A 24,027-nucleotide genomic window follows, 5' to 3' on the forward strand; every position below is an offset into this window, starting at 1 on the left:
AGCTAAATGTTTGTACCCATTTGACCACATGCAAATCTAAAAACCTTTAAAATATCACAACACCAACAGATGCTTGTTTCAGGCAAAAAACCAGAGATGATAAGGAACCACAGATATGAAACAAAATTAAACTGAAAAGGTGAAACCATAAACCACAGCAGAGCAATCAAAAGAGACGGTTTAGGGTGAAGGAGCCCATTGAGGATCAGTTTTCATACTCAGGCCCAGTCTGAAAGTGTACAGTCAGAGACATACTGTAAATTCAGTAGGCCTGCATTCCGGACCGGGTCGTTTGTGACTGACACTGCCAGTGTCAGTGTCTTTGTGCCAGGGCAACTTTACCCCAAGAGTGACCCAAACCAACAACCCAGCCAATGTAGATAAAGCAAACAATTGACAGACCAACAATCAATAACCAGCAAACGTGTGTGAACCTGAGAGGGAGGGGTCTCGCTGGCTCCGAGCGACTGTTGGATGGATGAAGTTAGTGAGAAAATAAGAATACGTTAGGTGTACTGGACCACACATCCATTCATACCCACAACCAGCTGTACAGCAGTTCTCACTAAAATTACATTATTTATTCATTTTGCATTATTTTCTAATGAAATTGAAAAGCATGCTGGGTAAAAACAGGCCCTACAGACCTGATAAGTCGGGACTTCCAAATCACCAGGTTTTAAGTCCGCTTCCTCAAGCTTCAGAGTCTAATCATGGTGATGATAATCATGATAAAATGGGGGGGGCACGGAGGAAGAAAATGTGAAATGGGCAATGGGAAAAGCTTGATTGTTGTCTGGCAACCAAAAATACAGCATGAGGGAAAACCGCTGGTGAGGTGACCTTTAACTAACGACGCACACTGCAATTCCAAGTAAAAACTAACTTTGAATCAAACCATAGAAATTTGCCAACATATCAGAAAGTAATGTTCACTTTATCTAAAGGTGAAAAATAAAACCTGCTTTCCTGTTTTACTCTTGAGGCCAGTTTGCACTTGAGTAGTGTTACACTTAGGAATTTCAGCAATGAGCAGAACTTACATGTCTGTTCTAGCTGCATCCACAGCTTCATCCATCCACCAAAGATCACACCAAATATTCAGATCCAGGAAGCCTTTATATATTTTGTTTTAAAGCAAATCGAGGGACAGGAGCTTCTTAAGCTCAGGGTTCAGGATAAACACAACACTGTTGACTTTTAACATTCATTAGCAAATATATGCAAACCGCTTTGTGTGCTATAGGCTTAAATGGGGCTACTTTAACTATGCTAGGCATCTGTTAGCACAACTAAACTGCAATTATAATTATATAACTGTTTTTCTGCTCTAGAGAGGCAAAATACAGCACCTGATCTGCAATCAAGCTCTTATGCATTATCTCTACACAGACGGGTTAAACAGACATATTGCACAGTGGCATGTCACGACACTGCACATCACTAATTTACTGTACTTTACTTTTATATTGCACAATAAATTCTACAACATTTTCTCTACAGTGTTTAAATATGTTACAATACCAATCTCTTTTCTGTATTAACAATTTACAAACCTTGCTTATCCTTCATCAATTATGATTTTCAGCCATTTCTTTAATATTCTTATCTTTGTCTTTATCCTAAACAACACAGCAGGGTGGGGGTGGGGTGTCAGTTTGGTAAGAAAAAAGCAATATTAAGAGGTGTTCTTGGAAGACGGGAATGTACGAGCACAGTTTATAAATTCAAATAAAGACGAAGTCAGGACAAGAGATGAATGGAGGAGGGCTTGGGGGTTTATTTAGGGTGTGTTTACGCAGCAGGGTCACACATCTCCTGGTTCCAGGTAGCACTAGTGTGAGCCTGGTGTCTGATGCGTGGAGGCGTAGGATGTGGAGGAGAGGTCTGCCCGCTAAAACCAGAGCTGGACTGATCCTCAGATTTAGCATTTGATGCTTCAGGGGTAAAAATAGGCAAAACTGCCTCCTTGCGCTGGCTGGAGACCACGTTCTCTAGGTAACATAGGGTAATGCCGAGGGGTGTGGCTAAAACCAGGGCAAAGATCAGCGACTGGCTGGCTGTCAACATCACGATTAACAGGAACACCACCAGCAGGCTGGGCAGGAAGAGAGGGGAAGGGTTCAGGAGGTAGCGATGCACGGATGGGGACAGGGTGCAGTAAGAGAGAGAAGAGAAATACGAATGTAGAGGAGAAAGAGACGAGAGGGAGACGTGAGAGAATACAGAAGAAGCAGTAAGAGATGAAATGGAAGGTAAATGTAGATGTGTCGGGCGACGCAGAAAATTACAGTCCAAATGAATCCTTTTGGTTTGCAGATATTTGGTAATAAAGGCCACCAAATGAGACCATCGTAAGGCCACGCTGTTGAGAATGTGACGTAATCTGGACGTGGCCAAAGTGGAAACGACAACTTCAGGGGCTCTGGCAGTGAAAACATTTAATTTATCTGCTGACTTGGCAGTGAGCTTAGACACAGTCAGAGTAAAAAAGCTCAGTTTGTTTGATAATCCTGGAAACACCTTCAGGGGGAGACGTCTGCTCCCATTCTGCCCCATAAGGGACAGGAAACACAGGATGAGAGACACACATTTAATCACACCCTGCAGAGAGAACCAGCTCCACCAGTTTGACACTCCCGGTGGAACTCTGGTTTCATCTTGGCAACCCTCCTCAACTCCCAACAGCTCTTGGGTGTGTGTGTGTGAGTGTGTGATCGGATAAGAAGCCAGGGGGTTTTGAGTGGCGCGTTCGTGATCAGCCAGTTGCTGATCAGAGAAAGAAGAGGTGACGTTTGAAGTGAGTGTCCAAGGTGTGTGTGTGGCAGTGGTGTCATCCGTAAAGTCGTCTTCAGAAATGTCAGAGAGGCCATGGTCGAGCTCGGAGATCGAATCGAGGGAAGGGGGGGTGGAGGAGAGCGAAGACGATGAAGAGAATGAAAGAGGAAACATGAAAATTGACTGATGGAGAGGGGAAAGAGGAAAAAAAGAAAGGTACAGAAAGAGAAGAGGAAAAAAACATCCGTGTGCACAAAGTGTACAGCAAGCAGTGAACAACAAGTTAAACAAAATATTCAACGCAATGTGTGTTCGAATATCATTTCAGTTTTTTTATGAAATGATGATTAAAGCATGAGCGTGCAAGACGGGAGTGATTAAAGCAAAAAAAAAAAAAAAAGAAATGGTGTGGAGGAAAAAGAGAGAGGGAAAAAGACATAACATTAGTCAACACCAAAACAGGTTAAAGTGAACATAGCAGGGTTGTACAGAATCAAACTGTGAGCAGAAACAGTGTCCAAGGGGTGCCATCACCAAGCAGAGCTAAGACAGAGGCCAGGTCAACGATGCTGAGGTGTGAACGAAGACGAAGGAAAGTGAGGGGAAAAAAGGGGGGTAACGAGGGGCATGCTTTACCATATGTACAGATTGTACAACCCAGTACTACAGTATGGCTTTTTACGGCTGTTTCCTCCTGATGGTTAAAGCTGTCAGACAACTGCAGACGGCAGCGACTTACTCTTCATTTGATCGGCACTTTGGTTTCTACTTTTACAATTATGAAGCTTAAAATGCTACAGGGCTACAAACCTGTACAACTTGGGAGACGCAGTGCAGATGGTATTTGAGAGCAGCCCACAGAAAAACTGCTGCATGAATCACGTCTTTACAAAATGCAGCAGTATTAGCACAACAACCCAGGAAAAATGCATGTTGTTAGATCATTATAATGAGCACAATGTTGACTTTTACAGGATGTAAGAGGTTCTCCTCCGAGGATGAACCAAAGACTGTCACAGCTTTTGCTTGTGTGTTCATTATAAAAAGGAACAATAGTTGAAGGACAACAAGTTAATATCTCAACAAAAAGACGGCAAGAAACGGCTCCGGACCTGCATTCGAACATTAATCTTAATTTTCTTTTGTCTGTGTCCAATTCTTGTACTTTGTATCCACGCATAGTTAAAACATGATTCGCGCACACACCTTAGAGTCAGAGTGGAGCTCGCGTCCATTCTCAGCCCCATCTTTGCCAGCCTCGGTTATGCTGATCACTGGTGCTGTGGGAAGGAAAACACACACGCGCGCACGCACGCACACACACACACGCACGCACGCACACAAAGTAAAAATAATTAACTTAAATAGAGACTGTTTTAATGTTACATTGAAATTATGAACTTATCCAGATCAGGCTTGCTTCTATTTTTCACTCCCCAGTCATAAAACACTTCTACACATGAAGCTTAGAGTCAATTTTTGCCAATTGAGCTTTTCACATGCTGAGCTCTGGTTTCTGAAGTTAAGGAGAAAATATTTCATTGATAGGAGCTGGCTTGCAGTAGAAGAATGTTACCTGCAGGGGGCGATACAGGACAAACAAACAACCTGATGGATGATGTGCCCAAAAACACAGTGAGATTTCAATAGATTTCTCTGCGAAGACATGTGAGCCACAGAGACATGACTATATATACTGTATCTACATGCTTTTCTTGTCATCTTAACTATTTTTCTTTAGAAAAATTTCACATGAGCATTTACTTCTTTCACCCACGTGTCTCGTGTGTGACAGGAAACATATGCTGCAGCTATTTCCTGTATCTGGTCAGACATTGGCTTTTGACATCTAAATACACAGTAAAACATGCAAACTTTCCACCTGTGACATCATTCCAACTGCCCATCGCTCGTAACTTTTTTTGTTTTCCTTTTTCACATGTTTTCAGCTGAAAGGTTACTTTAATCTTCTTTGTGATGAGATGTTTTGCTTCTTACCTCCATCCAAGCTGCGGCTGATGCGTTTGGATGAGGTGCGTTCGAAGCTGGGTGCAGGTCTGTCTATGAGGGTGCTGGCTAGGCGTGTCTGTGCCTGGGTTCGCCCGCTGTAACGGAACTTAGAGCCCAGGGTGAGGAAGCGGGCCTTAGTGGGAGGTTCTGGTGTGTTTAACCTAGAAAGAAGAGCCAGATAGAGACATAGGAACATGAATTTCAAAATGTTGGAGGGATTTATTTTGTAATAAGATGTCACAACAGTCACAACAACATTTTAATGTACAAAAGGGGGCAAATATGTTTGTAGGATCCCCAACAGGATATTAAAGATTATTGTTATTCTCTGAAACACACCCAGACATTCAAACAACAGTGATGGGCACCTGATTCTTCAGTGTGTGTGTGTGTGTGTGTGTGTGTGTGTGTGTGTGTGTGTGTGTGTGTGTGTGTGTGTGTTGTGTGTGTGTGTGTGTGTGTGTGTGTGTGTGTGTGTGTGTGTGTGTGTGTGTGTGTGTGTGTGTGTGTGTGTGTGTTCATTGCCCCCGGCATCAAGCTGGTCAAACAACAGGATACACTTTCTCGATTTATTGTTTAGAAAGAAGGCCAGCCTGCTGTTCAGCTTGATGAAACGGGTATTTCTTTATTGGCCGTTACCTAACAGAGTGGCCTGTTACCCTATACCCCCACGTGACAACCTCATACATCAGGACTAACAGAGTGTGTGTGCTTGTTTGTGATCTTGTTGAAGTCTACCTGAAGAAGCTGTGATTCTCCACGCAGACTTTCCACAGCCTTTTGGCAGATCGGTGATTCTGGAGCTTGAATCCCACCGTGCTCTCGAACTGCTCCGTCTGAAAAGGAAAAACAGGATTAACAAACATATTATCAATCCATATGTGGTATCCTTTAGCAATTTCCTGTGTGTCTGTGTGTGCGTACCTCTCCAGGTCGGATCTTTATGTAGAAGTTGTTCCTCTTGTATGAAATCTTGAGTATTTTGGGCCAGGCAAAACGATTTATTCGAAGTCTGTCTTTGTAAACCAGGAGCCCGTTGGCACACACACCAAGCATGATGTCCACGCCCTCAGAATCCTGCATTATTCAGATTCACACATACACAAAAAAATATGTAACTATGGAAATTCTCATCACTGTGTGCAAAGCATTTTTAAAAGCTGTACATCAAATCTTCCTGTACATCAATTGATCTCTAAAGTACTTTGCTAATGGTTGACTCACACAAACGCCGCCAGTCGGTCGGATTCGACTACAGTTTGCCGTCAGTCTAACTTTGAAAAAGCTTCTAAATCCAAAGCCATCTGGGAATGGTATGGGATGGTATTGATTATTGCGGTGAATTAAGAGGAAAAATCTGTTGGACTAATGGCGGGATGCGATGTATTGATAATGTTTTACTAGGACACACAAACATGTCACATTGCTTTAGCATGCTTTCATGCTATCGATCGCTGTCCTCAGTGTGGGAAACAAGCAAGACCCTGAACTCCAGCAGCTATAATCTGATGTGTTCCATAAAAGAACTTCACGTTAACAACCACGCTTATCCACACTGAACACTGATAAGCATGACAGTCAAATGTCATCAGAATAGATAAAGTGTCCCAGATTTAAAAAAGGCATGTCTTTCTGTTCACGGGATTGGGACAAGCATATATTTGTTAGTTGAAAAGATTCCTTTATGAGCATTTGGTGTGATGCAATTTGAAATAAGAAATAAGAGTACCATAAGAGAAAAAAAATGCTTCTTGAATTCCCATAATGTAGGCATGCAATACATAAAGGATATTTATCATTTACAACATTGCTGTGGTCATCATCCTCCTGATTCTGTTAAATACAATATTTCTGTCGTCAACATAAGTCTTTAAAAATTGCTTATTCCAGATCAGGTCATGCACAACCATGAAGTTTTGCCACTTCTTGTTTGACCCTGACTGTTAACTTCAAGTGATGAGATGGGTCGATCACCGCTACAGAAGATCTACGTTCTCCACGTAGAGAAGAAATATAAATATGATTGTGGCCCCGTGCCAGGGGGTCATCAAGAGGACGCTGAGGACAGTCTGTCCTAAGAAAAACTTGAATGCGTGCGTTAAATCATGAACAGTATATAAATAGTGCCAGGGAGGCAACCACATTTGCAGTAAGGAAACAAGAGATTTGAATGAAATGTGATTGTGTTTTGCAGTTGTGCAGTCTACTTGGTAAATTCACGATGATGCAAGGAACATTCAGTAATAAGATGAAACATCTGGGGTTTTTGGTTTTTGTCTCCTGCATGAACTGGATATTAAAATTGATTTAAAACCAGCCACTGTGTAGTCATGATGAACGTGCATAATCAAGTTGTGCGTTTATTCCATCATCCAATTGGTCAACTTTACATCGGTTCGGAAACGGAGACATTAATTCTTATCCGAGTGGTGCCACAGAGTACATCAACCCCCACATCTTTGTCCATTCATTATGTAAGACTTGAACTCGCTTGTTGTTCGTCACCTCCATATTTTGTGTCCCGACTCAGACGGAGAATGTGTGGGCTACAACCACGCTGTCTCTCTCTCAATTTCCATCGCAATCCTCATCTAACCCTCTTCTCCGTCTGTCCTGTCTTTGTCCTCCATGCATTCTCAATCTCGTATCCTCTATTTCTATTTTCAGACTCTCTCTCATGCATATTTTCCCCATTTTCCAGCCCATCATGAGCACAAAAACATACTCAGGCACACATTCCTGCCATGACCTGCTAGCCCAGGGACCGAGACTGGCTGTTCCCATGGCAATGGTCTCCCTCTGTGTTTGTACAGCTGACACACACACACACACACACACACACACACACACACACACACACACACACACACACACACACACACACACACACACACACACACACAATGGCACATACAAGCAGAGACAGAAATACACTTGCCACATCAAAGAACCTCCATCTAATACTCTGATGGGGGAACAACGGGGAGGAGAAGGGGAGGGGAGGAGAACGGGGGGGGGGGGGGGGGGGGAAGAAGAGAGGAGGGGCGAGGAGAGGAGAGGAGAGGAGAGAACCTTAGCATGGTGGAGGTCCACCCCGTACATGGAGAGCTTCTTCGCGTTCTCTAGAAACTGGGAGTCGGCCTGTGCTGGTGTCATTCCCCTGAACACAAAGAGAACAAAGCGCTAACACACGTTAGGATCATATCAATTCATAATATGTGAAAACTAAAAAAAACTTTGAATACTTTCAACCTTCCTCCGTCTGACCTGTGAGACTTGTGGAGTTCAACAATCTTCTCCTCCATCTCTTTGTTCTGATTGGGTGCAAAGGTCTGATGGTTGATGTAGTCCACAGGCCGAGGCTGGTCGGGCTCATAGTCGCCAAATTCTGCCTGTAAGACAAAAAGAAGCAGTCAGTCCACTTCTGTGTGATGGTGCATGAACAAAGACACAGCAAAGCCAATATGGAAACTGCACACACATGCACATACACTACCTGCAGTGTGTACGACCCCAGCAGAGTGTGAGTGACAAATGAGCAAGGTAATCGACCTGAAGCCACATCTTCACGGAGCTGCAGACACAGCAGGTACCTGCAGGAGGGGGGAAAGGGAAACAATGTGGGTTCAGTTCAGACTCACCTTCTGTGAAACTCTTTCTGAGCTTTTCTTTTACAAGAACAGGTTCCATTGTGGCAATAAAGCCATCTGACTCTCCAGATTTCCTCACCACCTCTGAGACCGAGGTCAGTCCTTGATTATTAAATGTCTTTGTTGCTGCTGTTTGCAGTATGCTTTCATTGGCATGCTGCTTAATTGGGATAACTTTTATGTGTAATGATCATCATGATGTACAACGGCTGTGTGGATTTAATCCATCCACTGCTGTGAACCATCATGAAAGATCGGACAATGGAGCTGTTCATTCTGTTCAGACACCTCAGGGTGTTGAAAAATGTCATTCAAGATGAGTTGAGAAGGACAGATGCTGATTTAAATCCAGGCTTTTCTAAAAGTCTACCAGATGAGGATGACGGACAAACCTATACCTGTGTGTAGTTCTTTAGGAGACGCAGCAGTTACACAGAGCAGATGAGTTGTTGGTTTTTGAGTAAGTGTGTGTGTGTGTGTGTGTGTGTGTGTGTGTGTGTGTGTGTGTGTCTGTGTGTGTTCCTGAGCGTCCTCAATTCACCTTTAGCTACAGAACAGCCATCAGGTAAGCTGTTCGCTCCATTACACAAACACTCCATCTGAAATGCTGGCTTGCATGCAGCCAGGCCGTGTGCCTACATAAGTGCTAATATAAAGGATTTAAAAATATACGCAATGTCAACTTGTGTCTGTTTTCTGTTTTTTATTCAGCCTTAGACACACAGGTCAGCTGTTTTTATGTAATGAGAAAAGCTGTTTTTATGTAATGAGAAATGGATCACTCATAGAAACAATCTCAATGAAAATGTTCAACCCTTACAGCAACTTCCTGCTCCTTGTTTTAGTATAAGAACTGCTAATTTTAATGTTTCCCACTACATTCACTCATTCGGCCATTTTCAGCAATGAAAGATCAGCTGATCGTTTACAACCTGCTCTGGGATCCTAGCATAATGCTCAACACCACTAAAAACATTGTGCTGGCAGAAAAGTGCCTCAGCAGGGGAGGACAAACACTCTGCAAACTGTTGGAGAAAGGATTGTTACTCCGAGCTGTGGGTGTTATGAAGCACATGAGGGAACTCTCAGTTGTGTCCTCCCACACACCAGACAACCCTGAGCTCAACGCCACAACACCTGTTTGGTTCAGATGCAGCTTTGAAGAAGGAAGGAGTTCTGTGTGCGTGTGTGTGTGTACCTGGTGATGTCCTCAGTTAGCTGCGAGGGGTCAGGCGGGTAGAATTTGACGTTGAATGCAAACTGCCAGTTGTTACCTGGACAACAAAGCAAACAACAACAACAATGTCACAATAGAGTTGAACATGAATGTAAAAGACCATAAAAAGGAGTTTCAGGGGACTGAGGATTGCATTTCTATGTAATTCCATCCATCCTTCCAGCCAGTATCACCCATCTGTCTAATGCAGAACAGCTTTTAGGCTGCGTTAAGCTTTGGTACGTCCCACATGCATGGACACATGTAAGAACTCAGATCTGGTATTGCATAAAATCATTCTGGCTTAACCCAATACCAAAAATTTAATATCAATTATCATCATTGAGAAATCAAATTTCCCACTCTCATTCCCACAGGAGGCCTTACAGACATTTGCTGTGTATAGAACACCTGCGCAAAAAAAGGTAGGATGATGATCACCTCAAATGGAAAATTCCATCTGGTAAAGGCTGACATTAAATTGAGCCCATTTCCTCCTCCGAAGTCATGCGTATCATCATATAACTGCACACACACACACACACGCACATAAGCACATGTGGTGAAAAATCTTCACACATGTGCAGCTGCAACTCAGAAAAGCACAAAGAGAGGTGGACTCTAAAACAACACCATCTCACAGTGACTGACTGAAAACAATACAAACAAGGTGAACTCTCCACTTCAAGGTTTATGCATGTGTAGTGTGTGTGTGTGTGTGTGTGTGTGTGTGTGTGTGTGTGTGTGTGTGTGTGTGTGTGTGTGTGTGTGTGTGTGTGTGTGTGTGTTCTTATTCTTTTCAGCGATTTCATCTTAGTTGCTGAACACACAGATATAGTGAGTCTGGTGTGCAGACACTTCCTGTCTTAGCATGTATGCATGTGCTGATGTGAGGGACGTGTCTGGGTTTGAGATTGAGTCTGTGCGTCTTGTCGGCAGCACTAAGTGCTCTGGGAGTCTCCAGGGACAGTTTCACCTTTCTGCCGGACCATGAGCCGCTTCCCAACCCACTGTGTAATGCATGGGGTATGCACACACCAACCATATCCACATCCTATACTCCATCGGAGTCAGATACTCCTCCTCCACCCTTTGTTTTTCCCTTTGGTCAGAATTTCCCTCTTCCCATGTCTTCTGCACATCTTTGCCACCAAGCCTTTTTGTACATTTTCTACTTAAAAAAAGTATGACTTTGGGGTAATTTCACCCTAAATTTGGTAAATTATGGTCCTATCCCATCAGCTTAGGCTTGACACTTCTATCCTTATCAGTGACGTGAGTGCCTGGTGAGACACTATGATCTGATGGGTTAGCTTGATAATGAGAACATCATGTGTGGCTGCAGTTAAACATTACAAGCAGCCGCACGACTAAACCTTTCTGCTCGGGTTCCACCAACATTCAGCACAACTTCAAAAGCGGGATGAAATCTTGTTCTCATTACCCACAAAGTGAAATGAGAAGGATCTCAGCGTGTAGCTTAGAGTTCTACTTTCAGTGATGTTTATGTTGAGCTCTAGGGAAGGACTGAGTTCTTTGTGCACTTATGATGATGGAGTGTTTAAGGTTCAGTCTTCAGTGACGTAGAACCATGACGGCCAAGCATAAACTAATAGTAGATCAAGACATGACGCTGTCAAGCCTGTCATTTTTGTGTTGCTGTGTGCGTACACACACGCAGGACGTATAATACAGCCTCATTATAAACACACACAAATGTGCAGTAAAGAGCACAAACAGTCCGTTACATACTACTCATCCATGAACCACAGGCACACACACAAGCAGGCATGTTTACCACACACAGTCTGCACACGCCCAGCTGTAACTACCTCACATACGCTAATTCTAAAATAACATTTTATGAGTCCAAATGATATGTTTTTCTTTCTCTTAAAAATGTAAGTCTGTGTGTAAAATCCCATTTTGACTTAAGATTGTAAAAAAAAAAAATTAAAAACGAGGGGGAAGTGAAAGCAGAGACGGAAGCTTCTCTCCCAAAAACATCAGCTGGAGTTACTGGTATAGGCTTCAAAGTCCCTCAAATAAATAATCATGCGGGACACTAACAAACAAACCACCCAACTACAAATAACATAACCTATCAAATCCTCACCACATGTCAGCAGGAGGGTGAGGGGGAGGAGGAGCAGCCAAACTCATCCCAGTACAGTAAGATCATGTTTGTCAATGTGTTTATGAGGAGGAAACTCAATAAAGATAGCAGCTACGCTTGGCCGCATATCCACTGACTGAAGACGAGACAAGGCCACACCTCACCCTGCATTTATACATCACCCAGAGGGGATAAAGAGATGGATAAATAATGAAGCACAGCGATCACACGCTTGTAACTTCTCCACGCTGCCGGGGGCGGCCGGACCAATAATGACTGGTTTCAGATGTCTCAGGCTTTGTTCTGCTTAATTATGGTGCTTTTTACCTGAACTCTTTTATCAATTCATTATTTATTATTTCATTAGATGTGCAGGCTTCTTTACTGTGTGAAACATCTTGCAGGCTGCAAGATTGGATGGACTTACAATGGGAGTGTGACCTGGAAAATAAAACTTACTGCGTATCTGTCTTTTGATTTCCTTCGTGGGATCCAACCAACACTGCAAAAAAACCAACGAGAGGCAGTGTGAGCAGACAGGTTCATCTCTGTAATAAAATTGTTTCACAAGACAGTATACAGACATCCACAATGGGAGATCCCATACATGAACATCCTGCGTGCGTGTGTGTGTGTGTGTGTGTGTGTGTGTGTGTGTGTGTGTGTGTGTGTACATACCTTCTGGTCATGGCTGTCCACATACGTCAGACCGAAGTAGTCTTTTTCCAGTAGATTAAGGTGCTCACACACCTTAAAGAATAAGTACTGACCTTTAGCACGTTTCTGCAGAGAGATTCAAAAACAAAGATTGAAGTTTATACATCATCATTTATTTTGATAAAATTACGGTAAATCAAGCTAAAAAAATTCTAAGGTTTTCCAAATGTCATTTTGAGTTTTATACATATGACCGTGAGAATAAAATCTAAAGCCTCATGTTGTTATTCATAAACAACTGCCATTCCATTCTCCATCAATCCATTTATTTATTTTCTTTCATGTAACTCTGTTCTTTTATTTTCTTGTTGTTTCTCGCAATCCCTCCATTTGTCTCTGGGCAACACATTCCTTCATAGGCCCAGTGGGGGCCTGGGGATAAAACCTCCACACTCAACTATGACGATGACATTTAGTACCCATTCATGTGTGTAAGCACAAGTATGCACAGACACACTGGTGACATTTCCCACTTTTTGGGTAAAAAAAAGTGAAATAATCCCAAAGGACCTCTACCTAACCCACCAGGCGATGGTGGGTTTCACAGACAACCAGAGATGGTAGCGAGTGAGGCGAGACTGGAAGGAAAGAGGATGAAAGAGTACATTTTTCCTCTTGTCCTGAGACAGTTGAAAACATCTGTGGTATTTTCCTATACTCGGTGAAGCACAGACACCACATACAGAAACTCAGTGTAGCTGGACTCTGAACGCCCCAGAGAATGTGACCTTTCATGGTATGTCTGTGTGAGTGTGCCTCAGAGCAAGGCATTTCCTGAGAACAATTATTTTCAAGCCGCGGGCAGATGCCGATTTTATTCTTTATCCAGAAGCATTTTTTGTCAGATGCTGATGTGACAGATGCTGATCTGCAAAACACACAGATGTAAAAAAAATAAAATAAAAATGATAGGACTACTTAGAAAGTGGTCCTGATAAGACCTCTCACCATGTACAATAATACTTAGATATTGGTTAGTAACTGCTGAACGTACACTAAATTATTCGTGTTACAACTTCCATCTCATGTAATATAAATAACTGTAAAAGTCAAAGTATCTTAAATCCCTCAATCACTAGGTACAAACCATCATCATTACAAGATGATTTATAGCTGAATTGAGTTGTTTAAATGTAATAATGAGGAAGAAAGAAACCATATAATGATCATAAAAGAGGTGCAAATGGCAAATGGTGCAAATCTTTTCCCCATGCAAACAAGAGGCAGTAAATGCAACACTTAGTTTGTAAAACCCAGAGAAACAGTGTGGAATATGTGAAAACACTGCCTGACACATGTCTGACTAAAATCGAACACACTACTTAAACCATGTGACGTTAAAATCCTACTGAAACCGATACTAATGAAATTCTTAGATGCAGCTTTAGAACCACGTGACACTAAAACTTCTCCTGGAGTCCCGATTTACATCGAGACTCAGAAACAATCTGGAAAACAAAACAGAAAATATATAATAAAATACATAAAAGGTACCGTTTTGGATAAAAATTGTGCCATCAGTACATAATTAGGACAGAAAGTAGTAGTAGTAGTAGTAGTAGTAGTAGTAGTAGTAGTAGTAGTAGTAGTAGTAGTAGTAGTAGTAGAAGCGTACGAGTGTGTGTGTGTGTGTGTGTGTGTGTGTGTGTGTGTGTGTGTGTGTGTGTGTGTGTGTGTGTGTGTGTGTGTGTGTGTGTGTGTGTGTGTGTCTGTGTGTGTGTGTGTGTGTATGTGTGTGGTATTCTATGAGTTGGAGGCCTGCTGGGCAAAACAGAAAATGTAATCTCTGGAATGTATTGTGCATCGTTCCCTCTCACGACCTAAATATGACAGTGTGTGTGTGTGTGTGTGTGTGTGTGTGTGTGTGTGTGTGTGTGTGTGTGTGTGTGTGTGTGTGTGTTTTGTAGGACAATAGCATCTAGCAGCAGTATCAGCGTTTTCTGTAGCGAGACAAAGCAGCCACTGTTCAAACGACCTTAGACACTCAGCCACACTGATGGGCGTCGGCACAGGGCTGATAACGGAAAAAGGGCTCTGCTGTGGTGAAGTTACCGGCTGGCATCACCAAACCAAATTGGACAATCCAACACGGAGAAGGCTCACTGCTCCCCTGAGCCGCCCTTGAACCAGGCATGTAAACCTCCAACAGCTCCAGTGGACCTGGATCGGGCTATTCTGGGATACCTTCCACTGATTGTGTGGGAATGAGAGGATGGGTATAGCTAAAATAAAAACGACATGCTGCTTGGGAAAGACATGCCTTAACCACAAATCATGGTAATGATGAGAAAAACACAGATGTAGAAGCGATATCAGATGATAAACACCCAACAACAGCCCTGGGTTTTCCTCCTTTGCTGCTTTCATGGGGAAGCGTTTTCTAAATCGTTACATCGGCATGTAGAACATGTGATGCTGTGAGTATCCGAGCCTGCTTGAATGTACAGGGAGGTTTAGAGCACGTGGCTGTTAGGGAGTAGCAGATGCAGACCACTAATCCAGTGAGACCCTCGTAATCTGCCAGTTTTTAGTGTCTGTGTGTGTGTGTGTGTGTGTGTGTGTGTGTGTGTGTGTGTGTGTGTGTGTGTGTGTGTGTGTGTCCGTCCAGACAAGCCCCTGTAGCGTGCCCTGCATTTATCCCCTAAACCCCACCCAAAGCCTGAGCGGGTGCTTCTGCCATAACTGCACCTTGAGTCAGAAAGTTAAACACCCCTTAACACTCGCACATAGACACACACACATAATAACACACAGACACAAACACACACACCAGCTCTGATCCTATTAGTAATTACATCACTGACACACTGGCATTCACGTGTGGACTACTGGACTAGCAAGAGGACATGATGGACAGTGAGGCAATCCTCTTTGTCAGGAGCCAGAAGAAATAAAAAAATATTTTTAATTCTACTGCTGTTAAATGATGCTGGTTAGTGAAAGACAGATTTATCTTCCGCCATTATCATCAGAACATTTGTTCCACAGGCATTCTCCACACATTCTGCTGTTTTGCAAAGACCAGCTGTAACACATCAGTTTGGATCCATGTAATCGGAGCAGGGCTAACCCTGATGTGCTTGTTTTTCTTATCTGAGGAGATGCTGAAGACATTTGGGACAGAGTTTAAATAATCAGCAACAGCAGGACAGAAAACTGGAACACTGGGAAAAAGATGACGGAACGTCAACTTCCATGCCTTACTAATGGATTAACTCTAAATATCACCCCCCTCTTCATCGTGTGTGCATCCGTGTCGGAGACTTACCTCCACCTCACACGTGTAGACCGTCTCGTCCAGGAGGGTCACATGACACACCACCAGCTTCATTTTAGCCTTCCTCACTAGGCGAAGAGGAGACTGGAAAATGGAGTTCTGGCCTTCTTCTCCTTCCTGTTGGCCTTCCGCTTTCCCTTCCTGCTCCTTCTTCTGCTCCTTTTCTCCTTCCCCTTCTTTCGTCACCTCGGCTTTCTCAAGACTTTTCTCGGGACTCTCTTGTACCTTCTCTTCCTTTGCAGGCTGACAGTTTACAAAGACAAAAGGGAGAAAATGTTGTGAAGTCACCTAAACACTAAACATTTGTCCGAACTAAGTCAAAATCAACCGTTTTCTTTTCTAGAAAACTCAGGCGTTTCTAGTGGCTTGATCACTAAAAAACTGATGTCATCGGGTGGGCCTAAATGTGATCACTGCATGGAAGTTTGTGTGTGTATGTCAGAATTGATTTGTCTGTGTTTGATTGTGTGTCTTTCTCCATCTCCTGGCTGAGGCAGTGGAGTAAATCTGTTCAGGCCTGGGGGACTTGTTTGGGGATGTTTTCATCATGTAGCAGAGAAAAAAAAAACACACACTCACACACACACATGCACACGCACGACAACAAGGAAAGTTACATTCCATTTGTAATAGAGAATGATCGTAATAATTATCGAACAAATATTTTAACCCTCTGAGGAATGTAATCCTTTGCCTTTTCTTGCTGAGAGACAGAAATGCAGATCACTCCTAGATCTAAGCCTACTCCACTATGTCTTGGCTGGCAGAAGAACCTTCGTAGAGTTGCAGCTGCTTGCCTGGCAACCTCACATTGACCACAAGTATCCAGAAGTTGCTGTATCCAGCCAAGAAACGGTCAAGCCATAACACCCCCAGGGGCCACAGAGTTTTACATTTCCTCATAATAATGTTGATATGTTGTGGTCTTTCGAGGTGCTGGTGGGTGCTTTTGGTCTGACTTGCGCAAAGCAAGGCTAACTGTCTCAAACATCTCATCAAATTCTCATAATGGCACGTGCTAAAAATTCCTACTCATTTTAGGGGGTGGATGTTTCTTTATTTTGCAGTTTTCCTGGCCTTGCTCATCATAAATGATCTGTGAACTTTCATATGAAGCCACGAGCCTGCTGGGAAAACCCCTGTGCACGCTGTCGTTCAGCATGTGTTCAGATGGGGTGTGGAATGAATCAGTTCGATATGAACCATACCTCAGTGTCTGCGCTGGTGCTGGAATGACATTCTGCTTCTTTTTCCTTCACTTGGTCTGACTTCCCAGCTTCCTTCTCTTCCACTTCCTCTGCGTGACCGTTCACTTCCTCTTCCTGCCTCACCTTGCCAGCAGTTTTCTCCGTGAGTGGGATCTCCTTGGTCGGGGAGGTCTTCATGAGTCAGGGGAAGGTAGGATGTGCAAAATAAAGTATACAACTACACAGTTATGTTTGGAACATAAAACAACAGACAGATATTAAAAGGGAGTTCATCATATAACTTAATCATTTAATAATCCTCTTACCTGGCTCTGAGACTTCTGCTTCTTAAGCCATGTTGGCAGGTAACGAGATATTCCTTTTCCCTCTTTCCCGTCTTTCTCCTTCTGGCTTTCCTCTACCTCTCCCTCGATGTTCGCTACTTCATTAGTTTCTTCAGTGACGTTTTCTGACGGTTCTGACTGAGCGACTGACTCCTCTGCTTTCTCCTTCACCTCCGTTTCAGAGCCCACCTCTGTTGTCATCGTGACACGTCAACCTGTAAAGAGAAAGGGACAGAATGGAAATATAAAAAGAGATAAAGAGGGAAAGATGGGAGTGATCAAAGAGAGAACTACGTCTGAGAGGCTTTGATGATTGTGTTTAACATGATTAAGGTGTGCTGACTGTGTTTGTGGGGTCTGGTAGATGACGGAGCGCTGGAGAAAAACCGGACTGTCAGATTGAATCTGGCACAAAAATTAATATTTCATGACTTGCAGCGTGGATTGTAGTCTGGGGCATCTTTTATAAATGTGCCACATGGTACAATTGTTCTTTTTCCTTGAGAGGGATTGATGTTCAATCATTTTCTTTACAATGAAATTTTTTCTGTGTAAATATATTATTCCGCACAGTAAGTCACCTCGGGAAGGAAATACAAAAATACCAAAAAGCCCAAAATCAAGTCAAGACTCCAGACCTTTGGATCGATGTTTGAAACATCCCTTTTATGGCTGGGGTTGATTGAGTTTTATGCAAGTGGATAAAAATTCAACCTTAACAATATCATTACGTCACACACAGACTTTCATACGACTAAACAGCTGGTTCACAACTGGAAAAGTTGCACATATTTGCGCACACACCCACAAGTACACACATGGAAAGATGGGGAATTACTCAACTCTTAAAATCTGAGTCATCCGATTACCCTGGAGCTGTGGTCAAAACACACACACACACACACACACACACACACACACACACACACACACACACACACAAACACACACACACACACACACGCACACACACACACACACACACACACACACACTCTCTTCAACCCAAATATCTCTGGCAGCGCTGTCCACACACACCCTATAACAGCAACAGAGCTATTCAGCGTGACACTAATTTGTTGATAACATTAGATGACCAGTGGTCTGAAGGAGTTTCTACCTGAACAGTGTGTGTGTGTGTGTGTGTGTGTGTGTGTGTGTGTGTGTGTGTGTGTGTGTGTGTGTGTGTGTGTGTGTGTGTGTGTGTGTGTGTGTGTGTGCAGTTATAGGATGATGCGCATGACCTCGGAGGAGGAAATGGGCTCAATTTAATGTCAGCCTTGACCAGATGGAATAGCATCACCATCCCTCTCTGATTCTATTATTCATCACTCCCTCTCCATTTTACTTCTTGCCATCCAACCAATTCTGCGACTTTCTCTTTTCTGCCTGCCACCTTCAATGAGAGCAGACACACACACAGACACACACATTCACACACACATGCACACAGATATCCTCAGAGTAAGGCAGTAGGGAGGAGCTGGCACTAAAAATAGACCAGGTCTCCTCACGCATTGATGGACTAATGAGGAAAGGAGGGGAGGAGGGAGGATGAATGGATGGATAGCTGTTTGTAGGTGTGTGTGTGTGTGTGTGTGTGTGTGTGTGTGTGTGTGTGTGTGTGTGCGTGCGTGCGTGCGTGTGTGTGTGTGTACATGGAAATAAAAGGATGAAAGAAATAACTGATTCATAGCTCAATGATGAGGAAATCAAAGTGACGATACAAAGTGAATGCTAAATTAACTGTTATCTTTGAAATGAGAAAATCAATAACCTTGATTTATTAGCCATGCTGTTGATCAGATGTTACTTCTATATGAAAAGCTAGTGGATGGATTGATATGAAACTTAAATACAACCGTTCACATTCCCCTGAGGATGAACTACATTTGGTTCAATTTTCCTGATGTAGTTCATGACCAAATAATGGTGACACGGGTGGAAGATTGCAAAAGTCTTTGGATAAAGATGAAAGAAACAGTGTGTGCACCGGTGTTTTAACACATATACAACATATTAATACCCAACCTCTACCAACTAACTAGTATCTGTGGACCATGCAGGCAGGGAGATGCTGTGAAACACCTTTAAATGAGAGAAATGAGTGATTTTTGAAATAAAGTGTGAATGTTTAAACCAACTTGAGCACATTTTTGTCCGTGTGGGTGAAGATTTGTCAGATTAACTAATTTTTCTTCAGACTCCCCAGGAACCATCTAAACACGTCAGTTACTACAAACTTGGGGCCGTTCCTCTAAGATGTTGTGCTTTAATAAATGAACCAGTGTATCTGAGTGTGTTGGCGTGAGTTGGCATCAAGGCGAAGCTTTTTGCAAGATGTTTGTCACGGCCTCTTTGGCCTGCTTTAAACTACTCCTCTCTCTACGACAGTTGGACACCAGGAACCTTGTTCAACCTCTCAAAGCTTTCAAGCCCACTCTTCTCCCTCTCCCCGTCTCTTTCGAATCCATCCGTTGCCTCTAGTCTCCGGCCCAGGGTGCCTCTTTTCTATTTTTCACTAGATCTCTGTACTCACCTCTCTCTCTCTTCTCTTGATCCTTGTTTTCCAGACCCCTTTCAACGCCCATCCAATTTTTGGCTTGCATTATTTCCCCCTAGAACCCTCCTCTACCTCTCTTCTTCCCACAGTCCATATAAATAGCAGTGACAATAGAACAGCCTCTACATTTAGAGCATTTAAGTTAAAACATTAGAACTGAATCCTGTTCATGAGGTAGAGTTGGAGGGATGGATTTTTGCTGATTTGTCTCCAACAGTGAATTACCAGCGTTCCTCTTATTTCCTCATCTTATCGTTATCTAAAAGCTTACATATTTGCTGGTGACTTTTCAGCTGAAAGCAGCTTATCAGTATTTATTTTAGATTTACAGAGTATTTTTAATCTTATTATTTGCTTGCCCCACAGATAAAAGTACCAAGTTTTCTTGACAAATGTTTCACCGATTGTAAATTTTTTATGAATTACAAGTATAAAAGAATGAAAAATTGGCTTACAGAAGAATAAACTACACTACTAACCTTTAATCCCTTACCGTAGGAAAGAGACTTTACCGCTTCACCACACAGAATCCTGAAACCATTCATCCATCAAGTTAGTTTCTGTCCTTCAAATAAATGGCTAAAGTAATGTTAGATTTTGTGATGCACTCTACTGATGGTCTTACCTATTGTTGCCTCCTCTTTCCCCCTTTACCTCCACTCCTTTTGCCTCCTCCTCTTTTGCCTTTCACTTTTTTTGCCTGTATCTTTCCCGTTCTTTTTCTTACCTCCAGTTTTTGTTTTTCCAACCCCCTAGCAAGATTACTGCCCTACAAAAACAGTGCGCTTGATGCTCTCCTCCATCCTCTCCTCTCTGTGCCTACTTCCCTCAAGACTCTCTCCACGAAACAAGGGCAGAAAACGAGAGCAAAATGGGTGGCTGGGGGGGGGGGGTGATGATGAAGAGAAGGGTGTGTGAAAGAAGAGAGATAAGCAGAAAGGAAAAAAGTACAGAGGGAACAGAGACATGAACAGTACAGGAGGTAGAGGGGGAAGATGAGCAATAATTGTGCTTGCCTACTGATTACTCATGGAAACTAGCTGGACAGTCAATTCTCAGAGAATCACTCTTTTCTAGCCTGTGACTTTTGCCATTACGTATCCCACACACGGGAAAGCAAACTGTGTTATACAAATAAACAAAAAACTCTAATATCAGAACAGATTCTTCATCCACCACGGTAGTCTGCTCAATTTGGGCCAACAACCCAAAGACAATACTTCATTCAGTTTCAACAGTTGCGGTTTTCCACTTCTGCCACTAGGGGTCTCCCAGTATGAGAACAGAGAACGTTGCTAGCATGGGATCATGGGAATCGTTTCCTTCATTGTCAAACAACCACCCTTGGTGATGAAAATCCGTGTAATGTAACTAATGTTGACATGTTATCTTAACCTTTTACCCACGTTCAATTAAGCCACAAGAGGCAACCAAAGGAAATGTATTATTACGGTGGATAAAATAAAGTAACCCGATATATAACAACAACATCCTGATCTGGTCTGTAGTCAAGAGATGGGACTTTTTGTAAGAGGTAGACAGGGGAGAATGTAGAAAAGCTTGGATGTTTTGTGCTCTTTTACCATCTGATGATGAAGACATGACAACTCTCAGTCATACACACACACACACACCCATCCTCCCCTACTCTGACAGGACATGGGGGAGCAGAGGGGAGGAAGTGCCCTCCATGGCAACGACATTCATGGACTACAACTATAAATCCCCATGGAGACAAGAGATTACCACAGCAAAAATACAGATTAGTGGACAAGCGTCGAAGTGACAATAGAGATTATTACCATGCATAAACCCATTTCAGGTCAGATTAGATGTTACATGCTGAACATACAGAAAATGCAAACCTATCTTGCCTCCCGCTTCTCGACATGTCATCGCTGAGTCACCACGACCAGCAGAAAACAGTGCTCAGTTTACTGAAGGCCTATAAATGATACTAATTTCTGAGTCCATGCACTCATTTTCTGGCACACGCAGCAGATGGTATGCTAACTGCTAATTACACTTACATCTCACTGTCTATAAGGGACACAACCATCAAATCAATGTTCCCAGGATCTCTTACTTCATCCGCCATTAAGAAAATCAATTGTGCCTAATATTAATATTATTATTTTTAAAAATTAAACCACAAATTGTTATTTTTGACGCTTAAAATTAACACATGATAATTAGAAGGAAACAGCATTTAATTGTAAAAGGGTTTACGCCAGTGAAAAGAACATCCACTGAGATAATTCTGTAGATATGTGAAACTTCACAATTCCTGAAAATTCATCATGAATGTCTAACATCACAGCAAACCATCAAGTGGCCACAGACATATTTCAGTCTGACAGACCAAGATTGTCAACCTCAGGTTCGTACTGTAGCCTGGTTTAAAATAAAACTTTGATATTTGTTCTCTTCATAAAAAGAACTCTGACCCCTGAATTAAAGCTAGATTCATAAAAACTGAAGAAAAGCAATTTCTGACAGCTGAATGCAACATGTTCCAAAGGAAGTAGAAGAACTCCACCGACCATAATTCAGTTGAGAAAAATTCAAACTCCAACCCAGTCGTTCATGCTCGGACATCCTAAATATGGAACACTGAGGCAACAACCCAAAAGCACCTCAAACTATTCTATTCCATTATAATACAAACACACTGAATTGTAATCTGTGCTGCTCTCTTATATGACCTGTCCATCTGCCACAAAATGAGATGTGTACACACAGGAAGAGATAGGAGCACACACAGAACACATAACAAAAGGTTCAACAGACACACACAAAGGAACTGATAACTAGAATGTGTTTGTGTTGGAACTCACACACAAAATCACATTCACACACTTGATGGTGTGAAAATTTAGAACATGTCCATCCCCTCACGCTGCACTCAAATGGTGGATTACACAAAGGATAATCCCCATGTATCTTTGTGTGTCAGTCTGTCTCTCTACCAGCCATCTTCCTCTCCACCTCCTCATCGCGGGTGCACCTGATCGACACCTCGCTGAGAACACACCCATCAATGCTGATGTTCCCAGGTGTGTCTGTGCTGCCTTTAGCAAATGAATGGTCAGTACATAAGGCGTGGTTATGCAATCTATCATCATTTGAATTACCACATCATTATTTTCAGCTCATAACAACTATTGACAGCTGCAGAACGGCATGGAATTAAGCGCTGTGTTCAACAACACCAACGCTCCTTTATTCAACTGTAAGATATATCCTCTCTAACTAGAACAAACATAACAGCAGGCAAATGATGGGTGTAATGTTTCAGTTCCACACTAATCCCAATTTATATGTCACAGTTAGTACATTGATAGTGTTTTGTTCTAAGGATGTGTTACTTAATTTTGCAAAAAAACATAAAATACACTTTCAACACTGGCTAAAAACGTTTAGAATTTTTTATTTTTTTTTAAAGGTGACATGCAGGGAAACAACGTATCCTGGTTCTAAAGTTGTTCTCTTTCTAAGAGTGTGAGAATAATGGGTCAGCTCATAACTGCTATTGTTAGCTACTAAGCACCCCTATTCAGCGATTAAAGCAGTCGGGTGGGAGCGCCCTGTCAGCGTGAATGTGTGAACGGTTATGTGTGTGTGAAGCGTCAAGCAAGGAAGGACACAGTTAACTCTGTGAAAAGAATAGAGGCGAAAAAAAACTAAGAAAGGAGATGTTTACCTGGGAGGGGAGAACAGGTGAGCGAAGGGAAAAAAAGACGGCGAAACTCAGGGAGAAAACTGACACAGCTCAACCTAGTCTCACCCCTAAAATAGCAGAGGGTGCGGCGCTACTATGGCGATGTACAGCCCATAGAGGCTGGAAACTAATGACTTCAGGGGCATCAGGGCTCATTATTACAGCTGCCTAGTGTGGCAAGTTTATGCACATGAGGCAGGTGACATCACAGACTTCTGGCATCGAGCTGAAAGCAGATACTGTAAGCGCTTATTACACTGTCAACATGTAATTCACAGGGTTTCCCTGCTATGTTTTATAGCAAACGAGCCGCACCTCACCTGAGACAAAAAAACCTCTGAAATACAACACCAGGATTATTGAGGTTCAAGGGAAACCAGCAGGGGCAATACAGCCCAACGAAAAGGTTATAAACATTTAAGAACCCATCGTGATGTGTTTGATTCAC

General features: G+C 42.7%; 1 protein-coding gene across 8 annotated transcripts in view; it reads right to left on the reverse strand.

The window, feature by feature from the left end:
* Positions 1-24,027, reverse strand: part of epb41l2 (erythrocyte membrane protein band 4.1 like 2) — a 42,248-nt gene that overhangs the window by 11,579 nt on the left and 6,642 nt on the right. For 6 of the 8 annotated variants that reach the window (XM_068343088.1, XM_068343087.1, XM_068343084.1 and 3 more), the window contains exons 2-14: positions 17,278-17,510; positions 16,973-17,143; positions 15,756-16,007; positions 12,449-12,553; positions 12,230-12,272; positions 9,637-9,712; positions 8,285-8,381; positions 8,056-8,180; positions 7,861-7,948; positions 5,713-5,865; positions 5,527-5,624; positions 4,777-4,949; positions 3,985-4,058 (exon numbers count right to left, since the gene is read on the reverse strand). In XM_068343088.1, the coding sequence (XP_068199189.1) occupies positions 3,985-4,058; positions 4,777-4,949; positions 5,527-5,624; positions 5,713-5,865; positions 7,861-7,948; positions 8,056-8,180; positions 8,285-8,381; positions 9,637-9,712; positions 12,230-12,272; positions 12,449-12,553; positions 15,756-16,007; positions 16,973-17,143; positions 17,278-17,496 (1,674 nt within the window). In that variant the 5' untranslated portion in view covers positions 17,497-17,510. Of the gene's footprint in view, positions 1-1,662; positions 2,962-3,984; positions 4,059-4,776; positions 4,950-5,526; positions 5,625-5,712; positions 5,866-7,860; positions 7,949-8,055; positions 8,181-8,284; positions 8,382-9,636; positions 9,713-12,229; positions 12,273-12,448; positions 12,554-15,755; positions 16,008-16,972; positions 17,144-17,277; positions 17,511-20,483; positions 20,505-24,027 lie in introns of those variants that run through there. The other 2 variants (XM_068343082.1, XM_068343086.1) reach the window with 2 other exon arrangements.

Source organism: Antennarius striatus, chromosome 19 (assembly GCF_040054535.1).
Source record: "Antennarius striatus isolate MH-2024 chromosome 19, ASM4005453v1, whole genome shotgun sequence".
NCBI lineage: Eukaryota > Metazoa > Chordata > Actinopteri > Lophiiformes > Antennariidae > Antennarius > Antennarius striatus.